This window comes from Labeo rohita, chromosome 23, assembly GCF_022985175.1.
Source record: "Labeo rohita strain BAU-BD-2019 chromosome 23, IGBB_LRoh.1.0, whole genome shotgun sequence".
Taxonomy (NCBI): Eukaryota; Metazoa; Chordata; class Actinopteri; order Cypriniformes; family Cyprinidae; genus Labeo; species Labeo rohita.
In genome coordinates, this window is record NC_066891.1 from 5694469 (window position 1) to 5714300 (window position 19832).

At 34.2% G+C, this 19832-nt stretch overlaps 2 protein-coding genes across 5 annotated transcripts in view; both read left to right on the top strand.

The window, feature by feature from the left end:
* Positions 1–13811, top strand: part of fyco1a (FYVE and coiled-coil domain autophagy adaptor 1a) — a 35030-nt gene extending 21219 nt beyond the window's left edge. For 2 of the 3 annotated variants that reach the window (XM_051096365.1, XM_051096367.1), the window contains exons 14-18: positions 1993–2149; positions 7854–7949; positions 8044–8254; positions 12147–12256; positions 12522–13811. In XM_051096365.1, coding sequence (XP_050952322.1) covers positions 1993–2149; positions 7854–7949; positions 8044–8254; positions 12147–12256; positions 12522–12597 — 650 coding nt within the window. In that variant the 3' untranslated portion in view covers positions 12598–13811. The remainder of the gene's footprint in view (positions 1–1992; positions 2150–7853; positions 7950–8043; positions 8255–12146; positions 12257–12521) is intronic. The other variant, XM_051096368.1, reaches the window with a different exon arrangement.
* A 2550-nt stretch (positions 13812–16361) lies between these two features.
* ghrhrl (growth hormone releasing hormone receptor, like) overlaps positions 16362–19832 on the top strand; it is a 44414-nt gene continuing 40943 nt past the window's right edge. For both annotated transcript variants that reach the window (XM_051095683.1, XM_051095684.1), the window contains exon 1: positions 16362–16426. In XM_051095683.1, coding sequence (XP_050951640.1) covers positions 16379–16426 — 48 coding nt within the window. In that variant the 5' untranslated portion in view covers positions 16362–16378. The remainder of the gene's footprint in view (positions 16427–19832) is intronic.

A 19832-nucleotide genomic window follows, 5' to 3' on the forward strand; every position in this document is an offset into this window, starting at 1 on the left:
GCTCCCTTAGCAAGCGTAAAAGTTACTTTTCTTTCATGTAAACTCTCTGCATAAGTACTGATAACAAAGGTGCTGTCAGCTACGAGTGGTTTTTCATTTTGAGTGTGTGAATATAGCAGCACATACGATTGAGAGAACCTTCAAGTGCTTAAATGTATTGTTCTGTCTGGCATTCATCTTTTGTGTCTTAAGATTGTCTTTATGAATGGATTGAATGGCCAAGAAGTCCATTCTTGAATGCTAAAAGACTGGGGTTTTGCTACAGAGAGATTTGTTTTTAACATGCGTCATTGTAATTGACAGGTGGAATGCCACAAATTTGTCTTGACTGTAACAGGCAGTCCTGTCACTGGTGCACAGCAAATATTGCTTGTTAATAAATCTATCTAGAGGCACCTGATAGTTAAAAAAAAAAAGCCTGATGCAATAAAAATCCTGACATTTGAATAGAGTATAGCAGATATTTATACAAAAGAAAGTATAACTGTTAAAATCTGTTAAAAGTGTGAAGTATAGAAATCTGCTCTGTGCAATCTCAAATCAATATACAGTCATTGCAGACTGTGATTGCTCCATTCTGACCAGCACTGAGAAAAGTAACATGTGACAGCGCCATCTATGTATCATCAGTAATTTAAACCTGAACAACAATACTTAGAAACTTTATAGCCATTGAATTTAAAACAGCGAATTTAGATCAGTTGAGTATTGTTTTAATCTATTTTAGTTTTAGCATTTTAGTGAATCTATTTTATTTTATTTCAGGTTTTGTTTCTATTAATGAAAATAACGAAATTACATTTTTGATAGTTTTTCTTAAAAATAACAACACTGGATCCATCATATATTAATGATCTGTGTACTGTGTGTATTTATTATGTATTTGTGACCCTGAACCACAAAACAAGTCATAAGGGCCTTTTTTTGTGAAACTGAGATTTATACATAATCCGAAAGCTTTCCATTGATGTATGGTTTGTTAGGATAGGACAATATTTGGCCAAGATACAACTATTTGTTAAAAAAATCTAAATATTGAGAAAATCGCCTTTAAAGTTGTCCAAATGAAGTTGTTAGCAGAGCATATTCCTAATTAAAAATTAAGTTTTAATATATTTACGATAGGAAATTCACAAAATATCTTCATGGGACATGATCTTTACTTAATATCCTAATGATTTTTTGCATAAAATAAATATCGATAATTTTGACCCATGTAATGTATTTTTGGCTATTGCTACAAATATACCCGTGCTACTTAAGACTGGTTTCGTTGTCCAAGGTCACATATATAAATACACACACATACAGTATATATTTTGAGAATATTTACATGTATTTACATGTATATATTTGTATTCATATAATTTATATTCTGTATAAATATATTTAATGTAAAAACATAACATTTTTCTTAAATATATACATGCATATGTGTGTATTTATATATACATAATAAATATACACAGTACACACACATAGATTATGTAAACAAGAAGTGCGATTAATCGTTTGACAACACTACTTTTTTTTTATGAGGTACGCTCACTAAGGAACTTGTTTAGTAAGATTTTACCAGATTTTAGAATTTTTATCATATGTTTAAGTGATAGTTCACCAAAAATCATTCTGTCATTAATTACTCACCCTTATGTTGTTCCAAACCTGTAAGACCTTTGTTTGTCTTTGGAAGACAAATTAAGATATTTTTGATAAAAACCGAGAGCTTTCTGACCCTGCATAGACAGTAATGCAACTGACATGTTCAAGACCCAAAAAGATAAGGACATCAACAAAATTCAAATTCAAGTCATTTTTTATTTTAAACAAATGTCTTATGGGTTTGGAACAACATGAGGGTGAGTAATTAATAACAGAATTTTCATTTTTGGGTGAAATATTCCTTTAATGCCAATTGCCATTCTACTTCATACATTTCTCATGGGCTGTTGTCATACTAAAGTTGATACCTTCCTGTGTCCTGACTTGCAGTTACAGATCCTAGTGAGAAACCGGATGATGGGGCGTTTGACATCATAACGGAGGAGGAAGTGAATGAGGTCTATGACAGCGACTCGCGCACCACCACCGGGTCACAGGAGGAAGAAGGAGATGGAGGGCAAACTGGAGAAGTATTTAATAGTCCTAGGTAACACCACCGGTAAAAACACTGATGTTCAAAAGTTTGGGATGAGTAGGATTGTTTCAAAGAAATGAATACTTTCATTCAGCAAGGATACATGAAATTGATCAAAAGTGACAGTGCAGACGTTAATATGTTATAGAAGATTTGTATTTCAAATAAATGCTGTTCTTTTGAACTTTCTATTCATCAAAGATCTTCAAAAGGTGTCAAAAAAAGCAGAACATCTCTTTTCAAAACTGATAACAAGAAATGTTTCATAATGTTTCTTAATTAAGCATACTAGAATGATTTCTAAAGGACACTAAAGACTGGAGTAATGATGCTAAAAATCCTTTTTAAAATGTGTTTTTAACTGTATAAATAAATACAAACTTTGTGAGCATGAGAGACTTCAAAAACATTTTTAAAAATCTTACGAAGACCGAACTTCTAAATAGTAGTGTACTTGGTGAACTAATCTATCTTAAACCTTAAACCTGGCATTCAGATATGCTTATGAATAAATTTAAAAGTAAACCAAAATACATTTATGCCACATATACAGTCTGTGTAAAATCTTCAGTTTTGCTGAAAATTCCATTTTAAAAGTGTATTTTTTAACTGTATAAATAAATACAGCCTTTGTGAGTGTGAGAGACTTCAAAAATATAAAAAAAAAAAAAAAAATCTTACAGACATCAAACTTTTAAACGGTAGTGTACCTGGTGAACTAATCTAGTTTAAACTAAAGGGGTCCTATTATGCTCTTTTTCGAAGTCTTGATTTTGTTTTGGGGTGTACTAGAACATGCTCTCATGCTTGGTGGTTTGAAAAACGCATTATTTTTGACATAATTTACATTATTACAATACATTTCTCCCAGCCTGGCACTAAAGGCTTGATTAGTTCCGGGTTTAATGAAGGCCCGCCTTCCGAAAAAAGGAAATGTGTTATGACTGGTTAACTATCCCAGTGCGTTGCAATTGGCGAACAGCTTAGATGGTGCTTCAGTACTGACACGCGCCTTGTCAAAGCAGTTAGCGCAAACTAGATTAAGAGTGAATCTTACGTTTTAAATATGGATAATTTTCTTACAAAAACGCATTGGGAACCTTGTGAGGCACTTTTTATTATTGATGGATGCACTTTATTAGACTTTATTAGACTTTGCGATTGCATTTGTCTGAAAGAAGCTAGTCATATACACCTAGGATGCATGGAGGGTGAGTAAATAATACGCTACAGTAGTGTTGAGTCCTATCCTTATTCTAGTGTAAGTTTATACATTTTAAAAAGCACTCGCGTTATAAGTGAAGCTATCTACACTGTATGATGAATAAATCTCTTACCACATACTGCACACGTCTGCGGCACGTTACGACTCCGACGCGGCAACCGGAGTAGATCGTGGTTTCGGCATGTGTTTCGGCACGTTACAGCTCATTACGGCACGTTACAGCTCGTTACAGAGCGGCCGCCCCTCTAGTCAGTGCTTGTGTTTATACCCGTCACGCTGCGGCTCGTTGAAGTGGCTCTCTGCGCTGCATCGCTGAAGTCCTCGTCCCTACACACCCCCAACAATTCGAATTTCCGTAGGTGGAATTTAATCATTAATTTATCATTAAATTTAATGTAATGATATTCTATGGACCGCGTTGGGACATGTAGTCCAAAGGAGCCCTTAGTTGTAGTTGTTGAAAAGAGATTTTTTAAAAACGAAATATCTCCCTTTGGAGTGGACTTTGTAGATCTTTTTTATGCCCAAAGATGCACACCACACACTTTAAAACTAAAATTCAAAAAGTGAAAAAGCATAATAGCACCCCTTTACATCTGGCAGTCAGATATGGTTATGAATAAATGTAAAAGTAAACCGAAATGCATTTATGCCACATATACACTCTGTGAAAAAGCTTCAGTTTTGCTGAAAATTCCATTTTAATGGTGTATTTTTTCAACTGTATAAATAAATACAGTCTTTGTGAGCGTGAGAGACTTCAAAAACGCTTAAACGTACAGACACCAAACTTTAAAGTGGTAGTGTACCTGGTGAACTACTCTACCTTAAACTTTAACCCTGGCATTCAGAAATGCTTATGGATAAATGTAAAAGTAAACCAAAATACATTTATGCCACATATACAGTCTGTGAAAAAGCTTTAGTTTTGCTGAAAAATCCATTTTTAAGGTGTATTTTTAAACTGTATAAATAAATACAGCCTTTGTGAGCGTGAGAGACATCAAAAACGTTTTAAAAAAATCTTACAGGCACCAAACTTTTAAACGGTAGTGTGCCTGGTGAACTAATCTACCTTGAACTTTAACCCTGGTGTTCAGATGTGCTTATGAATAAATGTAAAAGGAAACAAAAACACATTTATGCCACATATACAGCTCAGTTTTGTAGTATATGCTGCTTAAGATATGTAGTTTTTGCAAATAAAGATGCTTTTAGACTTTTTATTGTAATATAACTATATGCATCTTTTTATTGTGAGACATTTTCCATTCTTTTACCTTTAAAAGAATAATTAAGGGAACAAATAAGGAACAGCTTTTATTAAATGTATTTTGAAAAACATGCATACCAAAAAGAAATGACTAGAGACAATGGACGTGCTAAAGCATTCTCATGTCCTCACAATCACACTCATAATGGTCCGATTTGTAGCAGTGTTATCAAGATTCCCCAGGCTGCATCACCGGGCCTGTTTAGAAAATTGTCCTGTGATGCTTCCACAAATAAGTGTTACAGACAGACAGGAAGTCCTGCCGGGAGATTGATTGTGGGGGGGATGATGACTGTCAATTTATGCATTTCATGCCATCTTGTGTGCATTTCCTAACGTTTGTCACTCTGAGATGAGCACCTGCTTGGCATATAATTTTACAGCAACCTCAAAAGATCATTTTATTGTGGGTGAACAAGGTTTTCCGTAATTAGACACACTTCCTGGGAAAGGAGAGAAGTTTGATTGATCTATTTTTTGAGTCATTGAGGTTTTTTAGTGTTTTTCCCTTATTGTTTACGTCAAACACATCATATGTGCGTGCATTAATTGCTAACTTTTTGCTGCTTTGCCTTTAAGAGCTTTATGCATGCACCATTTTTGCATTTAAAGTAAAAATGGTTCTTGCTTGCAAGTTTGCTGTTGGATCCAATTGAGATTTTTCCTGCTTCGTCCTTCGATAACAGTCTCTCTGGCAAGCTGCTTAACATTGCAGGGCTGTACGCTTACTTTTCTTTTTAGGAGCACTTAAAAAATTTAGGAGCACAGTCAAAATTTTAGGAGCACCTTCTAATAAATAATCCAAAAATCTGATCAAAAATTAGCTTTCCCAATATGAGGTGATATTAGACTCCTTAAAGTGATTTACAGGGGAATTTTGTTTTTACCATTGTAATGCCATTGTTCTAACTTTATTAAAAGTATGTCATCTCTTATGTCAAATTTAAAATTTCTAATTAAAACAACAGAATAAGAACAAGTAGAATAAGAATAAGTTACCAATCAAATGAAATCAGTATTAACAAAATTAATTTGCACTACAGAGTTGGCATAGAAGAACACAAAAGTGGTTTGTAGTTGTATTTTCATGTTTAATGAGGCTCAGAGGTGGCATAAGTGCAATCAAATTCAGATTAATGTTTTAAATATAACATTTTGAATATAGAAATATTAAATGATTTAAATAACTCAAAAGATACTTTAAAAATAAAACAGAAACTGCCAATAGGTTTCGACAAGTCACTGATTTAATTCATTCATTTGATTTGTTCGAACGGCTGATTGATTCAGGAATAAAGCAAGAGACTGTCTTTATGAATGGGAAATTGAATTATTAACTCAGTAGATTAGTTTAAAAATGCACATTCATTCATAAATTAAACACCGCTGTGTTTGAATAGAGATGCGCAGCTGCTCAGTTGTGACTTGTTTCAGACTATTTTTGATGATGAAATAGAGCAAAATGAGGCAACAGTGTTATAGTCAGACAATGTAAGTGACTTAATATTAACGTCTTGTTGATTTAACTGTTGTATTAAATCAATATCTCATTTACAAACTCATTTTTAAAAATCATTAAAAGCTGTCACTCATCTTAGTTCGTCGTGATCTCACAAAGTTCCATTATAATCAACGAAGCTCTGTACACTGCACAATTAATCTCTTATGTACACTCTCTCTACACTTTGTTTATGAAAGGATTCATGAGATATGTCTGTGATACATTACTCAACATTGTAAAAACACATAGAAACATTTGAAGCTCCCCTCAGCGCAAACGCAGATATGCTGATCGGGTCGTGCTGGTGCTCCTAAATGTCATAGTTCATAGTCACACGCAGTAGTTTTCAGATGCAAATGCGACTGAAATGGTCGCACTGAAGAGCCCTGCATTGTGACAGATTTCTATAATAATCAAAACTAAAATGTGCCTGATAAGTTCACACTGAAATGAATAGGAATAAGAGATCCAGAAACCGCACACAAACACTACTATTAAAAAGTTTGGGGTCTGGAAGGTTTATTTTTTTAAAGGACGCTAGTAATTTTATTTAGCAAGTATGGATTATGCTGATGTGACAGTAGAGACATTTAGAATGTTATTTCAAATAAATGCTGTTCTTTTGAACCTTCTATTTAGCAAGAATTCTGAAAAAACTGTTTTCAACATTGAAATAATAAGTGTTTGGATCAGAATGAATCTTTGTATTAAAATGATTTCTGAAGGATCATGTGACACTGAAGGCTGGAATAATGATGTTGAAAATTCAGCTTTGCATCACAGGAATAAATTACATTTTGCAATATATTCAATAGAAAACTGCTATACTACATTGTAATAACATTCCACAACCATTTTTACTGTATTTTTGGTTAAATAAATGCAGCCTTGCTGGGCAAAAAAAAAAGACTTTAAGAAATTTTACAGACCTTACATTTGAATGGTAGTGTATTTGCAAACTTATATGTCCAAATGTATTCATCTGTATTATTTAATATAATAAAGCTGCGTTATTTCAGATTTTTGCAGCTTAGTTTTTGTATTAGAATGTTTTGACATCTGAAAGATGCAGAATGTTTGCATAGTTCAATTAACTGTTATTTAAAAAAACAAAAACAAAACAAGGACAGTTACATTTTTTAATTGTCATTTTTAGATAGTCTAGACATAAGGGCAGATTTTTCTTTGTGACTTGGACCATCAAGCAACCACATAGCAACCCATTAAGAAGCTTTCAACCCCCTGAAAGAGATAGTACACCCAAAAATGTAAATTCTGTCATTAAATACTCACCCTCATGTCGTTTCAAACCCAGAAGACCTTCATTCATCTTCAGAACGCAAATTAAAATATTTCTGACCCTGCATAGACAGCAACGCAGCTACCACGTTCAAAGCTCGAAAAGGTAGTAAGGAAATCATTAAAATAGTTCAAAGTTCATGTGACAATGTATTTACCTTGAACGTGTCAGTTGCGTTGCTGTCTATGCAGGGTTAGAAAGCTCTTGAATTTCATCAGAAATATCTTAATTGGTGTTCTGAAGGTCTTATGTGTGTGGAATGACATGAGGGTGAGTAATTAATGACAAAATTTTCATTTTTGAGTGAACCATACCTTTAAGCAACGTCATAGCAACATCCAGGCAACATTCCAAACATTCTAGCTTCAAAAAATATTCTATCTATTTATGGTTGGTTGTGATAATTGTCTTTTTTAGTAGCATTTCAAGTGACGTGACCCCTGATGAACAGGAAGAGATGGTCCCTAGTGTACAGGATGCAGAAATCACCCTCCTCGTGTCAGGAGAACTCACGTTAGTATATTCCGACACACTGACACACACACACACACACTCATCCGGCTACACTGTTGTTATTACTGTTGATTGGGTGCATGTCTTTCTGTAGTGTCTCTGTGCCTCTGGATATAGATGAGATTTCTCATTTTGGCGATGGTTCCCGTGAGCTGTTTGTCAAGTCCAGTTGCTACAGCGCAATTCCCATCACCGTGGGCGACCGCGGCCCCATCATCAGCTGGGTTTTCTCTTCCGAGCCCAAGAGCATCTCCTTCACTGTGGTGTACAGAGAGACACTTGACACACCTGTTGAGCAGGCCAAGGTACCAAACACATACATACATGCCCTTCAACACCTGTTTTGGTATTGGTTGCCACAGGCAACGTGCACTCATGCTTGTTCGCACATGCACATAGATGAGTCAACCATCACAAAGCTGTAAAATATGGCCTTGTTAGTGGGATGCTCAAATATAGTTCATGAAAAAAACCCAATGCATTTCTGCAAGGAGTGTCATTAGTGGTGTAGTTATAGGTGTCTCTTTGTGTTTTAATACTTGATTTTTCAGATCACAGCTAAATATCGCCTCCCTTTTTTGTTGTAGTGGAGTAACAAATAAACTATAAGAAATATTGTAATATTATAATTGTCAATATTAAATTTTATTTCATTTGGTGGAAAAAAAGAACATTTTAATGGCATGGAGAATATGTGAAGAATTTTTTCCACACAGTGGAATGTACAAAAAAAAAAGATTCCCTTTTAAAGGAATCTAAAACATTTAGCATTTTATAGCAAAATAATACTCTAATATAATGTATAGTAAAACTATATTAAAATATTAACATACCATTGTTTTTTTATATGTATTTTTTAAATAACATTTTAAAATAATTTAGTGAAAATTCTGGGCTATTTATTTTGTATGATTACATCTGTAGGTACAAGAAGTATATTTGTAGTTAAATTTGGTGTATTTTATGTGTTCACTTTAGATGCTTTTAGCCTAATTGTGATTCTTATTGTTTTTCTGTAAGGTAAATACTAATAAATATTAAGTCTGACAGAGCAAAATTGCCTGACTAAATAGCTTCAGAGTTTATAGTCAGTGTTATTTTAGTATTATTTATATACTGTTTAGTGTTTATTAATATTTTGAATGAGCTTTTATTTGTATATTTTCAGATGCATTTAAAGTTTTTGTAATTTTATATTTAATGTTTTAGTTTTGTTTATTAATTTAATATTTTTTAAATCATTCCTTATATTTTAGTTTCTTTTTTTTTTTTTTTTTAGTTTTACTATTTCAACTTTTAAGTTTTCTTCACATACTTACAGTTGAGGTGAAAGGTTTGCATACCTGTACACCTTGCAGAATCTGCAAAATGTAATTTTTTTTAACCAAAATAAGAGGGATCATACAAAATGCATTCGATTATTATTATTATTTTTTTTTTTTTAGTACTGACCTGAATAAGATATTTCACATAAAAGACATTAACATATAGACCACAAGCGAAAATAATAGTTGAACGTATAAAACCGACCCCTTTGAAAGGTTTACATACGCTTAATTCTTAATACTGTGTTGTTACCTGAATAATCCACAGCTGTGTTTTTTTCTTTTGTTTGTCCTGAACAGTTCTTCAGAAAAATCTTTTAGGTCCCACAAATTCTTTGGTTTTTCAGGATTTTGGTGTATTTGAACCCTTTCCAACAATGACTGTATGATTTTGAGATCCAAATTTCCACACTGAGGACAATTGAGGGACTCATATGCAACTATTACAGAAGGTTTAAACACTCACTGATGCTTCAGAAGGAAACACAATGCATCAAGAGCCAGTGGGTGAAAACTTTTTGAATTTGAAGATCAGGGTAAATGTAACTTATTTTGTCTTCTGGGTAAGTATCTTCTGTAGCTTCTGAAGGGCAGTACTAAATGAAAAAAAAAAAGAAAAGATATTTAGGCAAAATAAGAAAAATGTACACGTTTTCATTTTGTTAAAAAGTTTATACCCCCTGGCTCTTAATGCATAGTTTTTCCTTCTGAAGCATCAGTGAATGTTTGAACCGTCTGTAATAGTTGCGTATGAGTCCCTCAGTTGTTCTCAGTGTGAAAAGATGGATCTCAGAATCATAGTCATTTTTGGAAAGGGTTCAAATTCACAAAAATGCTGAAAAACCAAAGAATTTGTGGGACCTGAAAGATTTTTCTGAAGAATTAAATTCAGTTCAATTCAAATTTATTTGTATAGTGCCTTTCACAATACATATCATTGCAAAGCAACTTCACAGCAAATTAAAGTTTATACAGTATATTTAGTAGTAGCTTACTAGTGGTGACTATGTCAAGTTGATGTACATATGGCAGAGATGTACGGTAAAGATCAATTAATAATGTAATTAAACAGACAAAGAACACTATAAATTAGTAGCAAAATTCGGTAGTTCGGTATTCGGGTTGGCATTATCTCTTCTTAAGTGTTCTGGATCCAGACTGAAGCTTGTGAATTCCTAGTTACCACAGGATGTCAATCCCATGGCAGAAACAGAGAACAAATAGGAACATAATTAGTGTAACTGCTGTTCAAACCAAGCAAAGAAAGATTTGTTCAGCTAGAGCTAAAAGATTAATAATGTGCATTTGATCAGATATAACTGCAGGAAAAGTTTATTAGATGCATTATTTGAATGCTTGGCTAAAAAGATGTGTCTTTAATCTAGATTGAAACAGAGAGAGTGTGTCTGAAGCCTGAACGTTATCAGGAAGGCTAATCCAGAGTTTGGGAGCCAAATGCGAAAAAGCTCTACCTCCTTTAGTGGACTTTGCTAACCTAGGAACTACCAAAGGTTTGTAGTTTTACAACCTTAGGGAGCGTGATGGATTGTAGCGTGGTAGAAGACTAGATAGGTACACAGGAGCTAAACCGTTAAGGGCCTTATAGGTAAGAAGTAATATTTTGTAGCTGATGCGGAACCTAATGGATAGCCAGTGCAGAGACTTTAAAATTGGGGTAATATGATCATATTTTCTTGACCTGGTAAGGACTCTTACAGTTTAAATATTCAGGACAAACAAACGACTCATGAACAACTCTCACTAAACAAAAAAACACATTGTGAATCATTCAGGTAACAACACAGTATTAAGAATTAAGTGTATGTAAACTTTTGAACAGGGTCATTTTTATAAATAAAAGTATTATTTTCTCTTATGGACTATATGTAAACGTCAAACAACTCTACAAGGTGTATGTAAACTTTTGACCTCATCTGTATATTACTTTATTTCTACGCAAGCCTTCTGCAACTGAATATTTTTTTTTTTTTTAAAGTTAGTGCGACTTTTTATCTCACAATTCTGACTTTTTTTTGTCAGAATTGTGTGTTATAAACTCTCAATTGCACATTATATAGTCAGAGTTGTGAGATATAAACCCACAGTTGTGAGTTATAGTCTTTTGACTTTTTCTCAGAATTCTGACATTTTAATCGCAATGCGAGTTATAAAGGCTAAGTTTGAAGGGAAAGACTGATATGTTCTCATAATTATAAGTCTATTTCTCACAATTCTGATTTAATAACTTGCAATTGCGATTTAAAAACAGAATTGTGAGCTATAAACTTGCATTTCTGAGAAAAAAAGAATTGTGAGTTCATATCTGACTTTATAACTTGCAATTGTGAGTTTACATCATACAATTCTGAGTTAATTTCTCAGAATTGCAAGTTTATATCTTACAGTTCTGAGAAAAAAGTCATAATTGCAAGATGTAAACTCGCAAAAAAAAGGTCAGAATTGTGAGATGATAAGTCGCAGTTACCTTTTTAAATTTTTTATTCAGTGGTGGAAACGGGCTTCCATATATTTCAGCTTTATCCCAGTTAGGAATTTATACAGTATCAGTAACAGTATCAGCTCTTCTTGAAGTGTAGCTAATTACTTTGTTACAATAAAAATATCTTGAAGGTTGCTTAGTTTGAAAGTGGTTTGAAAATAGCTTACCCAACATTCACCACTTTGTTATTTACAGTAAATTAGACATTGCATCAGCTTGCTTTTTTAAATCCATTCAGTGTGGCAGCGTCTCAAATGCGTCCTCCTTTTCATCTTCTGGAAACTTTTTCACCCGTTGAAATGACAACCATAAATCCTGGGAGCCCTTTTACTTCATAGAGTGCTAAATCTATTTTATGTCCCTGTGGTTCAGGTTCTGATTCCTCTCACGCGCTGTAACTCGCACAAAGAGACCATACAGGGCCAACTCAAAGTCCGCAATCCTGGAGTCTATATGCTCATCTTTGATAACTCGTTTTCCAGGTACAGTAGCACACAGCTGACATTTACACTCTCCAGGGAACCTTTCAAAGCTTTTATGCTTCTCAAAAAATATCTACCATTTTGACTGATAGTATTTTCCTGATGTTTACTACAAATGTCACATGTCCGCAGGGTTTCTGCCGGTCTTAAAAAGTATTAAAAAGTATTAATACACTCATCCACAAATTAAAGCCATTTTTTGGGTGCACTATCCCTTGAAGCAATCACTGTTTCTTATGCTTGTCCTGTATTTTCTTTTCTACAGGTTTCTCTCCAAGAAGGTCAACTACCATCTGACCATTGAGAAGCCCATCATCTATGATGGAAGTGACTTCCCTTAAATGTGGCTTTGTGGTGTGTAGCGTCCTCGTGTGAACTTGATGTGTTTCATTTTTATCCTTTTTCATCTCAGACCTGTTCCTGTGTGCCAAGGGTTTCTGTTTTAAGGTTTTATGGTTTAGTATAGTATTAGTTATGTTTTATTGCTGATAGCGTTAAGGTTGTCTGTTTTGGCCTGAGTTAAGTGTTATGAATGGGTTTCTACAGCACATGTTCTTATTGGAAGAGGATTATTTGCTTTTGATGAATCTTTTTTTTGTGTGTGTGTATTTTATTTTCTTGTGGATTCAGTATTTTAAAAAAGATTTTACAAACAGTACAGATGAATTGAAAGCATCAGTGATACAGAGCAGTTGAAGCTGATGTGGGTAAATATGCAAAGCAAGACAATCACAAATTAAGCTTTAAAAAAATAGTTCACCCAAAATTTAAATAGACTTGCTGAAAACATGCTCATCCTCAGGCTATCCAAGACAGAAATGCAGCATCACGTCACTTGCTCACTAATGGATCAATGCAGTGAGTGGATGCCATCAGAATGAGACATCACAATAATCCACAGGTAATCCACACCACTCCAGTCCATCAGTTAAAATGTTAACTTTTTAACTGGAGAAAGCCTTATCATGGATTATGGACTCTTTCTGACGGCACCCATTCATTCTAGAGGATCCAATGGTGAGCAAGTGATGTAATGCTACATTTCACCAAGTATTTTCAGATGAAGATACAAAATCATGTACAGAATGGCCTGAGGGTGAGTAAATGTTCAGCATATTTGGGTGAACTAGTCATTAATAAACTGAACTATTCCTTAGTGTCATTTTGTTCTTGCATATTACAAAATACAATCTGCAAATAAGACTTGGAGATGTCCAAAAATGGCTGCTGTTTGTAAAGATATCACACTACACTTCCACTACAGTTGTGCAACACAATACTATATGCTCCAAGTTTACAAAGTACACAGAAAAACACGTTTTTGCCATGTTAACTTGGTGTGTTTTTAAGAAATGCTGCATTAGGTATTTTTATAACATGATGAGACTTTCATACAAGGTAAAATTGTGCGGTACAAAAATTGTATGGCTCATGTCTATATGCATTTAAACCACTCTCTCTTGTTCTTTTTTTTTTTTTTTTTTTTTTTTTTTGCTGAGATGCTGAGACATTGTTTCATGACAGAGTCCTGTAAAACTATATTCAGTTTTACTGTCCAAAATATATATATATATATATATATATATATATATATATTTTTTTTTTTTTTTTTTTTTTTTTTTTTGCAGTCTCCAGCAACTAGGTCAAATTATCAGTTATCACTGGTAAGACAGCAGGTAAACTGTTTAACCACTCAATATTCTTGTATCAGCTATATTATTTCATATACACCATTTATAAATATAGCACTTTTTTATTTAGTGTGCTCCATGCAGTAATTCAGCATACTCTGCATTGAATGAAATGGCACATACTTTGTACTCATTTAGCACTTGCACAGAGTATATTTTTGCAAATATAAGGCTGTCAGTTTTTCGATCTTATAAAACTGGTTTACTGATGCTCGGATACATAATATTTGGTTTTATTCCTTCATGTTTGTATATGCATCACTGAATCCTTATCCTGATCATCAAACATTAGTAATATGAACACTAAGGCTGTTAAATGTGCATCTAATGAACTATCTCACCTTTTTTAACAACTTTGAAAGCAAATATGCAAGACACATGTTTATTCAGGTGTAAGGTTCATGTATAATTTTCCCGGTGACAAAGCTCAATTAGACTGCTGCTCTTAAGAAGATCTGTTTATATATTTATATCATATTTCAAGCTCCTTTTTGAACTATGTGCAATTTTAAATATTTTCCTAATAGAACTTGTTCTTTTGGAAGAGTTTTTTAAATGGTATTTTAAATAAATTGATACTTTCAAAGTACTTTTTAAAAGCGGTTGTTCAGGAAATTGTGAATACTTAATGAATGTCACTGATGGTATCTGTGAATCTATGCAATCACAGTGCAATGTTTACAAATTGCAGAACCCTTTAAATGTAATAAAGTTTTATCAGTTCATCATTGAGCGCAACAGTTTTGTTTGTTTATAAGCAGACGCTTGTCTGTATGCATGCACATGATAATAATTAGGCTTCTTTGAAAAAGCCTAAATGAGCCTGTATTATCTGTATTTGCAACATTATGTGGTGTGTGTTGCTCAGCAGATTTTTATAGATCATCCTTCTGCTTTGGTGGTTTGAGCCACATTGCTGGTCATGTGATGTCAACATGAGGGGGCGACCTTCTCCATGTAGAATAAAACAGCTGTTTCTGGGAGAGTTTTCATCTCATGTGAAAAGTGTTCATCATCTAATGTTTTATTTATTATTATTGTTATTATTATTATTTTTTAAAGCTATTATTTTCCTTGGGCAAATGTTTTATTTGGCAGAAAACATGTAAGTGTAATTAAAGTACACTAATTTACGTAAAAAATATGGAAGCCCGTTCCCGCCATAATGAAAAAGGTACACAAACTTTTCATCTCACAATTCGGACCTTTTTTCCTCGCTATTCCGAGAAAAAAAACCCAGAATGTAAACTCAGAATTGCAAGGCAAAAGTTAACGAATTCTGAGTTTATATTTCACATCTCTGACTTCTTTTCCCTCAGAATTGAGAGTTTACATCTCAGAATTGTTGTGCGATAAAAAAGTAAAAATGATCTTTAATTGATCTCCTTTTTTTATTTATCCCGTGGTGGAAACAAGCTTCCATAAAAATAGAATAAATATTGTACACTGTAAAAAATTACCGTGAATTTAACAGTAAAAATACTGTAAAAATGCTACAGTAAAAACCCGTTAAATGGTTAACGGTAAAAGGCCGTAACATTTACAGTGAACAGTGAAATTTACCGTAAACTGACTTTCCCAGAATTTCCTATGTTACATTTTTGATGTTTTTTTTTGTTGAAATAACCCTTTCTTCTTACTTTTTCTTATCAGTTTTGTACATTAGGGTTCTATGTTACATCTGATGTTGTTAAATGAATGTTTATGCATTATTTCAGTTTCATGTGTGTTACCATGATGGTGTTTAGTGTTTGTGTGAATGACACTGTGCACCTTCTATATGTTAATATATAAAAGCTGTTTGTGATGAGCTTTGGTTCATCATGTGATTTTTCTCATCACCACCTGCTTTTGGTGGTTATCAGTATATTACAAAGGTACAAAACAGATTTCAGTACTTCAATAGGTTGGTACATTAACATTATATCAGTTAATGAAATTACGGTATTTACCTGTAAATTTTAGTGAAAACCGCAAAACATAAAATGTTGCTACCGTATTTTTTACGGTAAAATTCTGGCAACCACAGCTGCCAGTTTTTTACCGTAAATTTTATGGAATATTTTTTACAGTGTAGTATACCTGCCGTACACCTAAATGTGAAATTATCTGCACATGAACTTTAAATTAAGTCTACACATTAAGCAGTTTTAATAGCAACCTTAGAGGTTTAGAAACAAACCTAGTGTTTGGGGAATATTAATAAGCTACATTAATTCAAAAACAAGTTCTTGCATGTTTTGAGTAAAAGTGAGCAAGTGGACATTTGTTGGAATTCCCTGTCAGATGCAATGGTTTTAACGCGCCTTGTGCTGTGCTATGAATGATGTGCGCTCTCTCCTCTCTCTCTCCTCTGATTGGTCAGATCCAGTCTATATAGCATTTGCTCCAACTACAGCTGTCAGCGCGCACTGTGGACTCGACTGGAGAGATGCGTTTGTGCGTTCGCGGGATCCTCTGGTTGACATCTCTTACAACAGTGAGTATGCACAACCTCATGTATTTATTCACCTGTGAGAATTACAGTCTGCACTTTTTACAATACATAATTGTTTGAGAAGCATCTTTAAAACTAGGACAGACTTTTGAGCGGTTGTTGGTGGTCTAGTGAGGTAATTAAATTATTCCACGCCTTTAGAATGAAGAACTGAGCGTTGTGTTTTATCTGTATCTGTGTTAACTTAACTTTGTATTGTTTTACTAGATATTAATTTGGACTCTGTGAGAATATGATCGCAGTCAATGTGCTCTTAATTCAGTAGTGCAGGTTTGCTCACCAGTTGATGCGCTGCTTTAAAGGTGGAGTGATTTTTTTCCACACCTGTTTCACTTATACGTTGTAAACAGCGAAAAAGAGACAGGGGAGTCCCTTTTTAGCCAATTAGAATATCTGGACAATCAAAATTGATGGTTGTCTTCGCATTTTATGTGCTGGAGTCTGATATTTCTTTGGAGGGCGGGGTTTTTAGGGGATTTTCTTAATAATAATAATAATAATAATAATAATTACTGTGTGAATTAAAAAGGCTATTTAGGTAAATTAGAATACAAATTTCTTTTTGTTTCTTAGTATAATTGTAGTCCAAACAGTCTGCATCCAATATTGGCAGTACACTTTATAGGTCTACTGCACATTTGGGTTATATAGATCTTATGCGTAAGAGAAACAATTTAGAATGTTGTCTTTAAACTTTTGGCGCTTGCCTATTAAGCTGGTGAAGTAGATTTACTCATTGTAGAGTTCAATCATGTGCATTGCAATGTTTGAGGCGGATGTCATAACAAATGTCAGTAGACCTGGAAGATTTTAAAACGGGTGGTTCATTCATAAATTCGCACAATCTTACCGTCACGCTGTGGAAATACAAACGGATGACAGAAGACAACGAGCGCAGCGCTGGGGGCGCAGGGGCAGGGCTACATAAATAGCGGTTGTCTGTCAAAACGATTGAGGTGACCAATCACATAAAAGAAGGCGGGGCTTTATTTTTCACAGTTTATTTTTTTAATGGTAAAAAGAGTGCAAGGTAAGATGTGAGCAGGTAAACATTTGTATCACATGTTTTGTGATACAAATGTTAAAAGACCAACAGAAATATCCAGTGATGCAAATTACTCAACTTTGTCAAATATCACCCTTTTTAATTGATGTAATTCATAACTGAATGTGACTAGACTAGAATTGTTTTGAATATGAATAAGAGTGAATATTGTTTATTTCTAAAATAAATATACTATTCGCTAATAGACCAGCTCATAATAGTTAAAAATTATTCTTTCTTCTTTACTGCCCTTATGACTTGGTTATGAGTGTTTTCACGATGTGTCATCAATTGGCCACATTGGCGGCACTGAATGTAAACAGTGCCACTGAAAAATGGTGATTATTGCTGCTAAAAATGGTCAGTTATTGCCATGTTTTGGGTTGTATTAATCGGTCGGACCAGAAAAAACATTCAGAGTACTATAGACTGCCAAAAGTTATAACAAATCAAGAATAGTGCAAAAACTGAGGAACAAAATGCGTTTGTGGTTGGCCAAACTCAACTAGGAATTCCAAGGCAAGAATCTTTAACAATGTTTGTGTTTGTTCTTATAATTTCCGGTCAGGCAGGTTAAATATTAGGCTATTATCCTAATTAATACTGCTCGTATGTTTTTTTACCACCTATTACCTTTAGTTTGTCAGAATATTGCACCCTTTCTCTATATGATTTAGCAGCTTCCACACTTTTTTTCCATGGTTTAGACAGCATAAATTAGCAGAACAACGTATTCAGTAGTACATTAACCATGCAATCCATGCTGTTGTTTATATCCGAGTATCGCCAATATGGCCGTGACTAAAAGTGCAAACCCTTATAGAGTGCAACAGTCAGGTTTTGGAAGTAAAAATACCATTCATTTTTCATAGGTAAAAACTTATAAACTTTTCAAGACAGACCTTCTGTGAGCTCCAAGGTTGTTAATCGATGGTACTGTATATGCTTTTTAATGTTTTAAATAATAGCAGAATCACTGGTGAAAAATTGCATTAGCCATGATGCTGTAAAGAAAATTCCACCAATCAAAGAATCAAAGCGAGGAAACCGTGCCAAATGATTGCAGAGCTTTATCCACTCCCATGCAACATCATCGATCGTCCACACTCCCAATACACTTACATTTTCAATATAAATGCATATTTTTGCAATAAACTTAAAATATATTGTTTCAGTACATGCAGTCAACAACTTTAAATGGATAGTTTTAGATATCTCCATCATTTTGAATTCAGTTATGCCATTTGCAATAGTTTATGAGAGTTTCACATTTTTTGCTTCAAATAAAAGCTTGTAGTGTACACCTCATAGCTGGCTGGTTTGGTTCATGGCTTATAGTGTTTTAATGAAGACTTTTCAAAATTCTTATGAAGAAAATGAATGGAAAAAATAATTTCTGGAACCGGCAGGTTGGCATTGTTACATACCATGCGACCTTGTGTATGTCATTGTTAAAAGATTGTTTTGGAGGTATTTATAATAGGCAGAAAATCCTTGTTTTCCCACCTGTGGCAGCTAATGATCTTCCTCTGTCACCCACCTCTCTGTGTTTTAGCCACTCTATACCCCAGCACTGATGGAAAACAGAATTGCAACACTTCTGATGTCAAGGTTGCCATCTGAGGTCGAGGTTAGAGTATGCCATTTGCGATTTCTAAGAAAAGAGAAAACACTCTTTTGTGGAGTGTTAAATTCGCCTTTTTCAATGTGGATTTGACAGTGAGTCAAAATGACTTCAGATAATGATATTTTTGGACACATGTCTAATTTTAACCTTCTCTTAAAAAAGGTTGTCTGCTCATCTCTCCGTGTTGGATATGTTGGCTTCTTCTGAGTTTCACAATGGCTTATAGTTTTGAATTATCCATCATGCCTCCTGCAGGGGCCTGTAAATGCAGGTGTATGTGAATGTCTTCGCCAGGAGAAGGTTTCGAAATGATCTCGGGCTTTCTTGCTGTCAGAAATAAGTGAGCATTCAACTTTACTCTGGTGCATTTGGTTGTGCACTTGTGCGCCCATTTCCTTTGGCAACTACACCGCACAACCTCAAAATGAAGTAAATATGGAGGCACAAGCACCATCTGCGAACTGAACTGGGGAACCCTTTCTTGGAAACGGGGCAGTTAATGGATCTGTGTGCCGTCCTGTAGAATGGAGATTAATGTTCTCCAGGGAGGATGCACAGTATAATAGAGCTCTCTGTAAGCGAGACAGGTGGTTTGATATGGCGCAGGTGTTTTTTTTTGGAGCATCTGTACAAATAAGCGCTTTCTTTTTCATTTTCTGCGCTGAAGTACATTAACATTTCAGGCCTTTTGAGATCATCAATGGAATCAGTGGTTC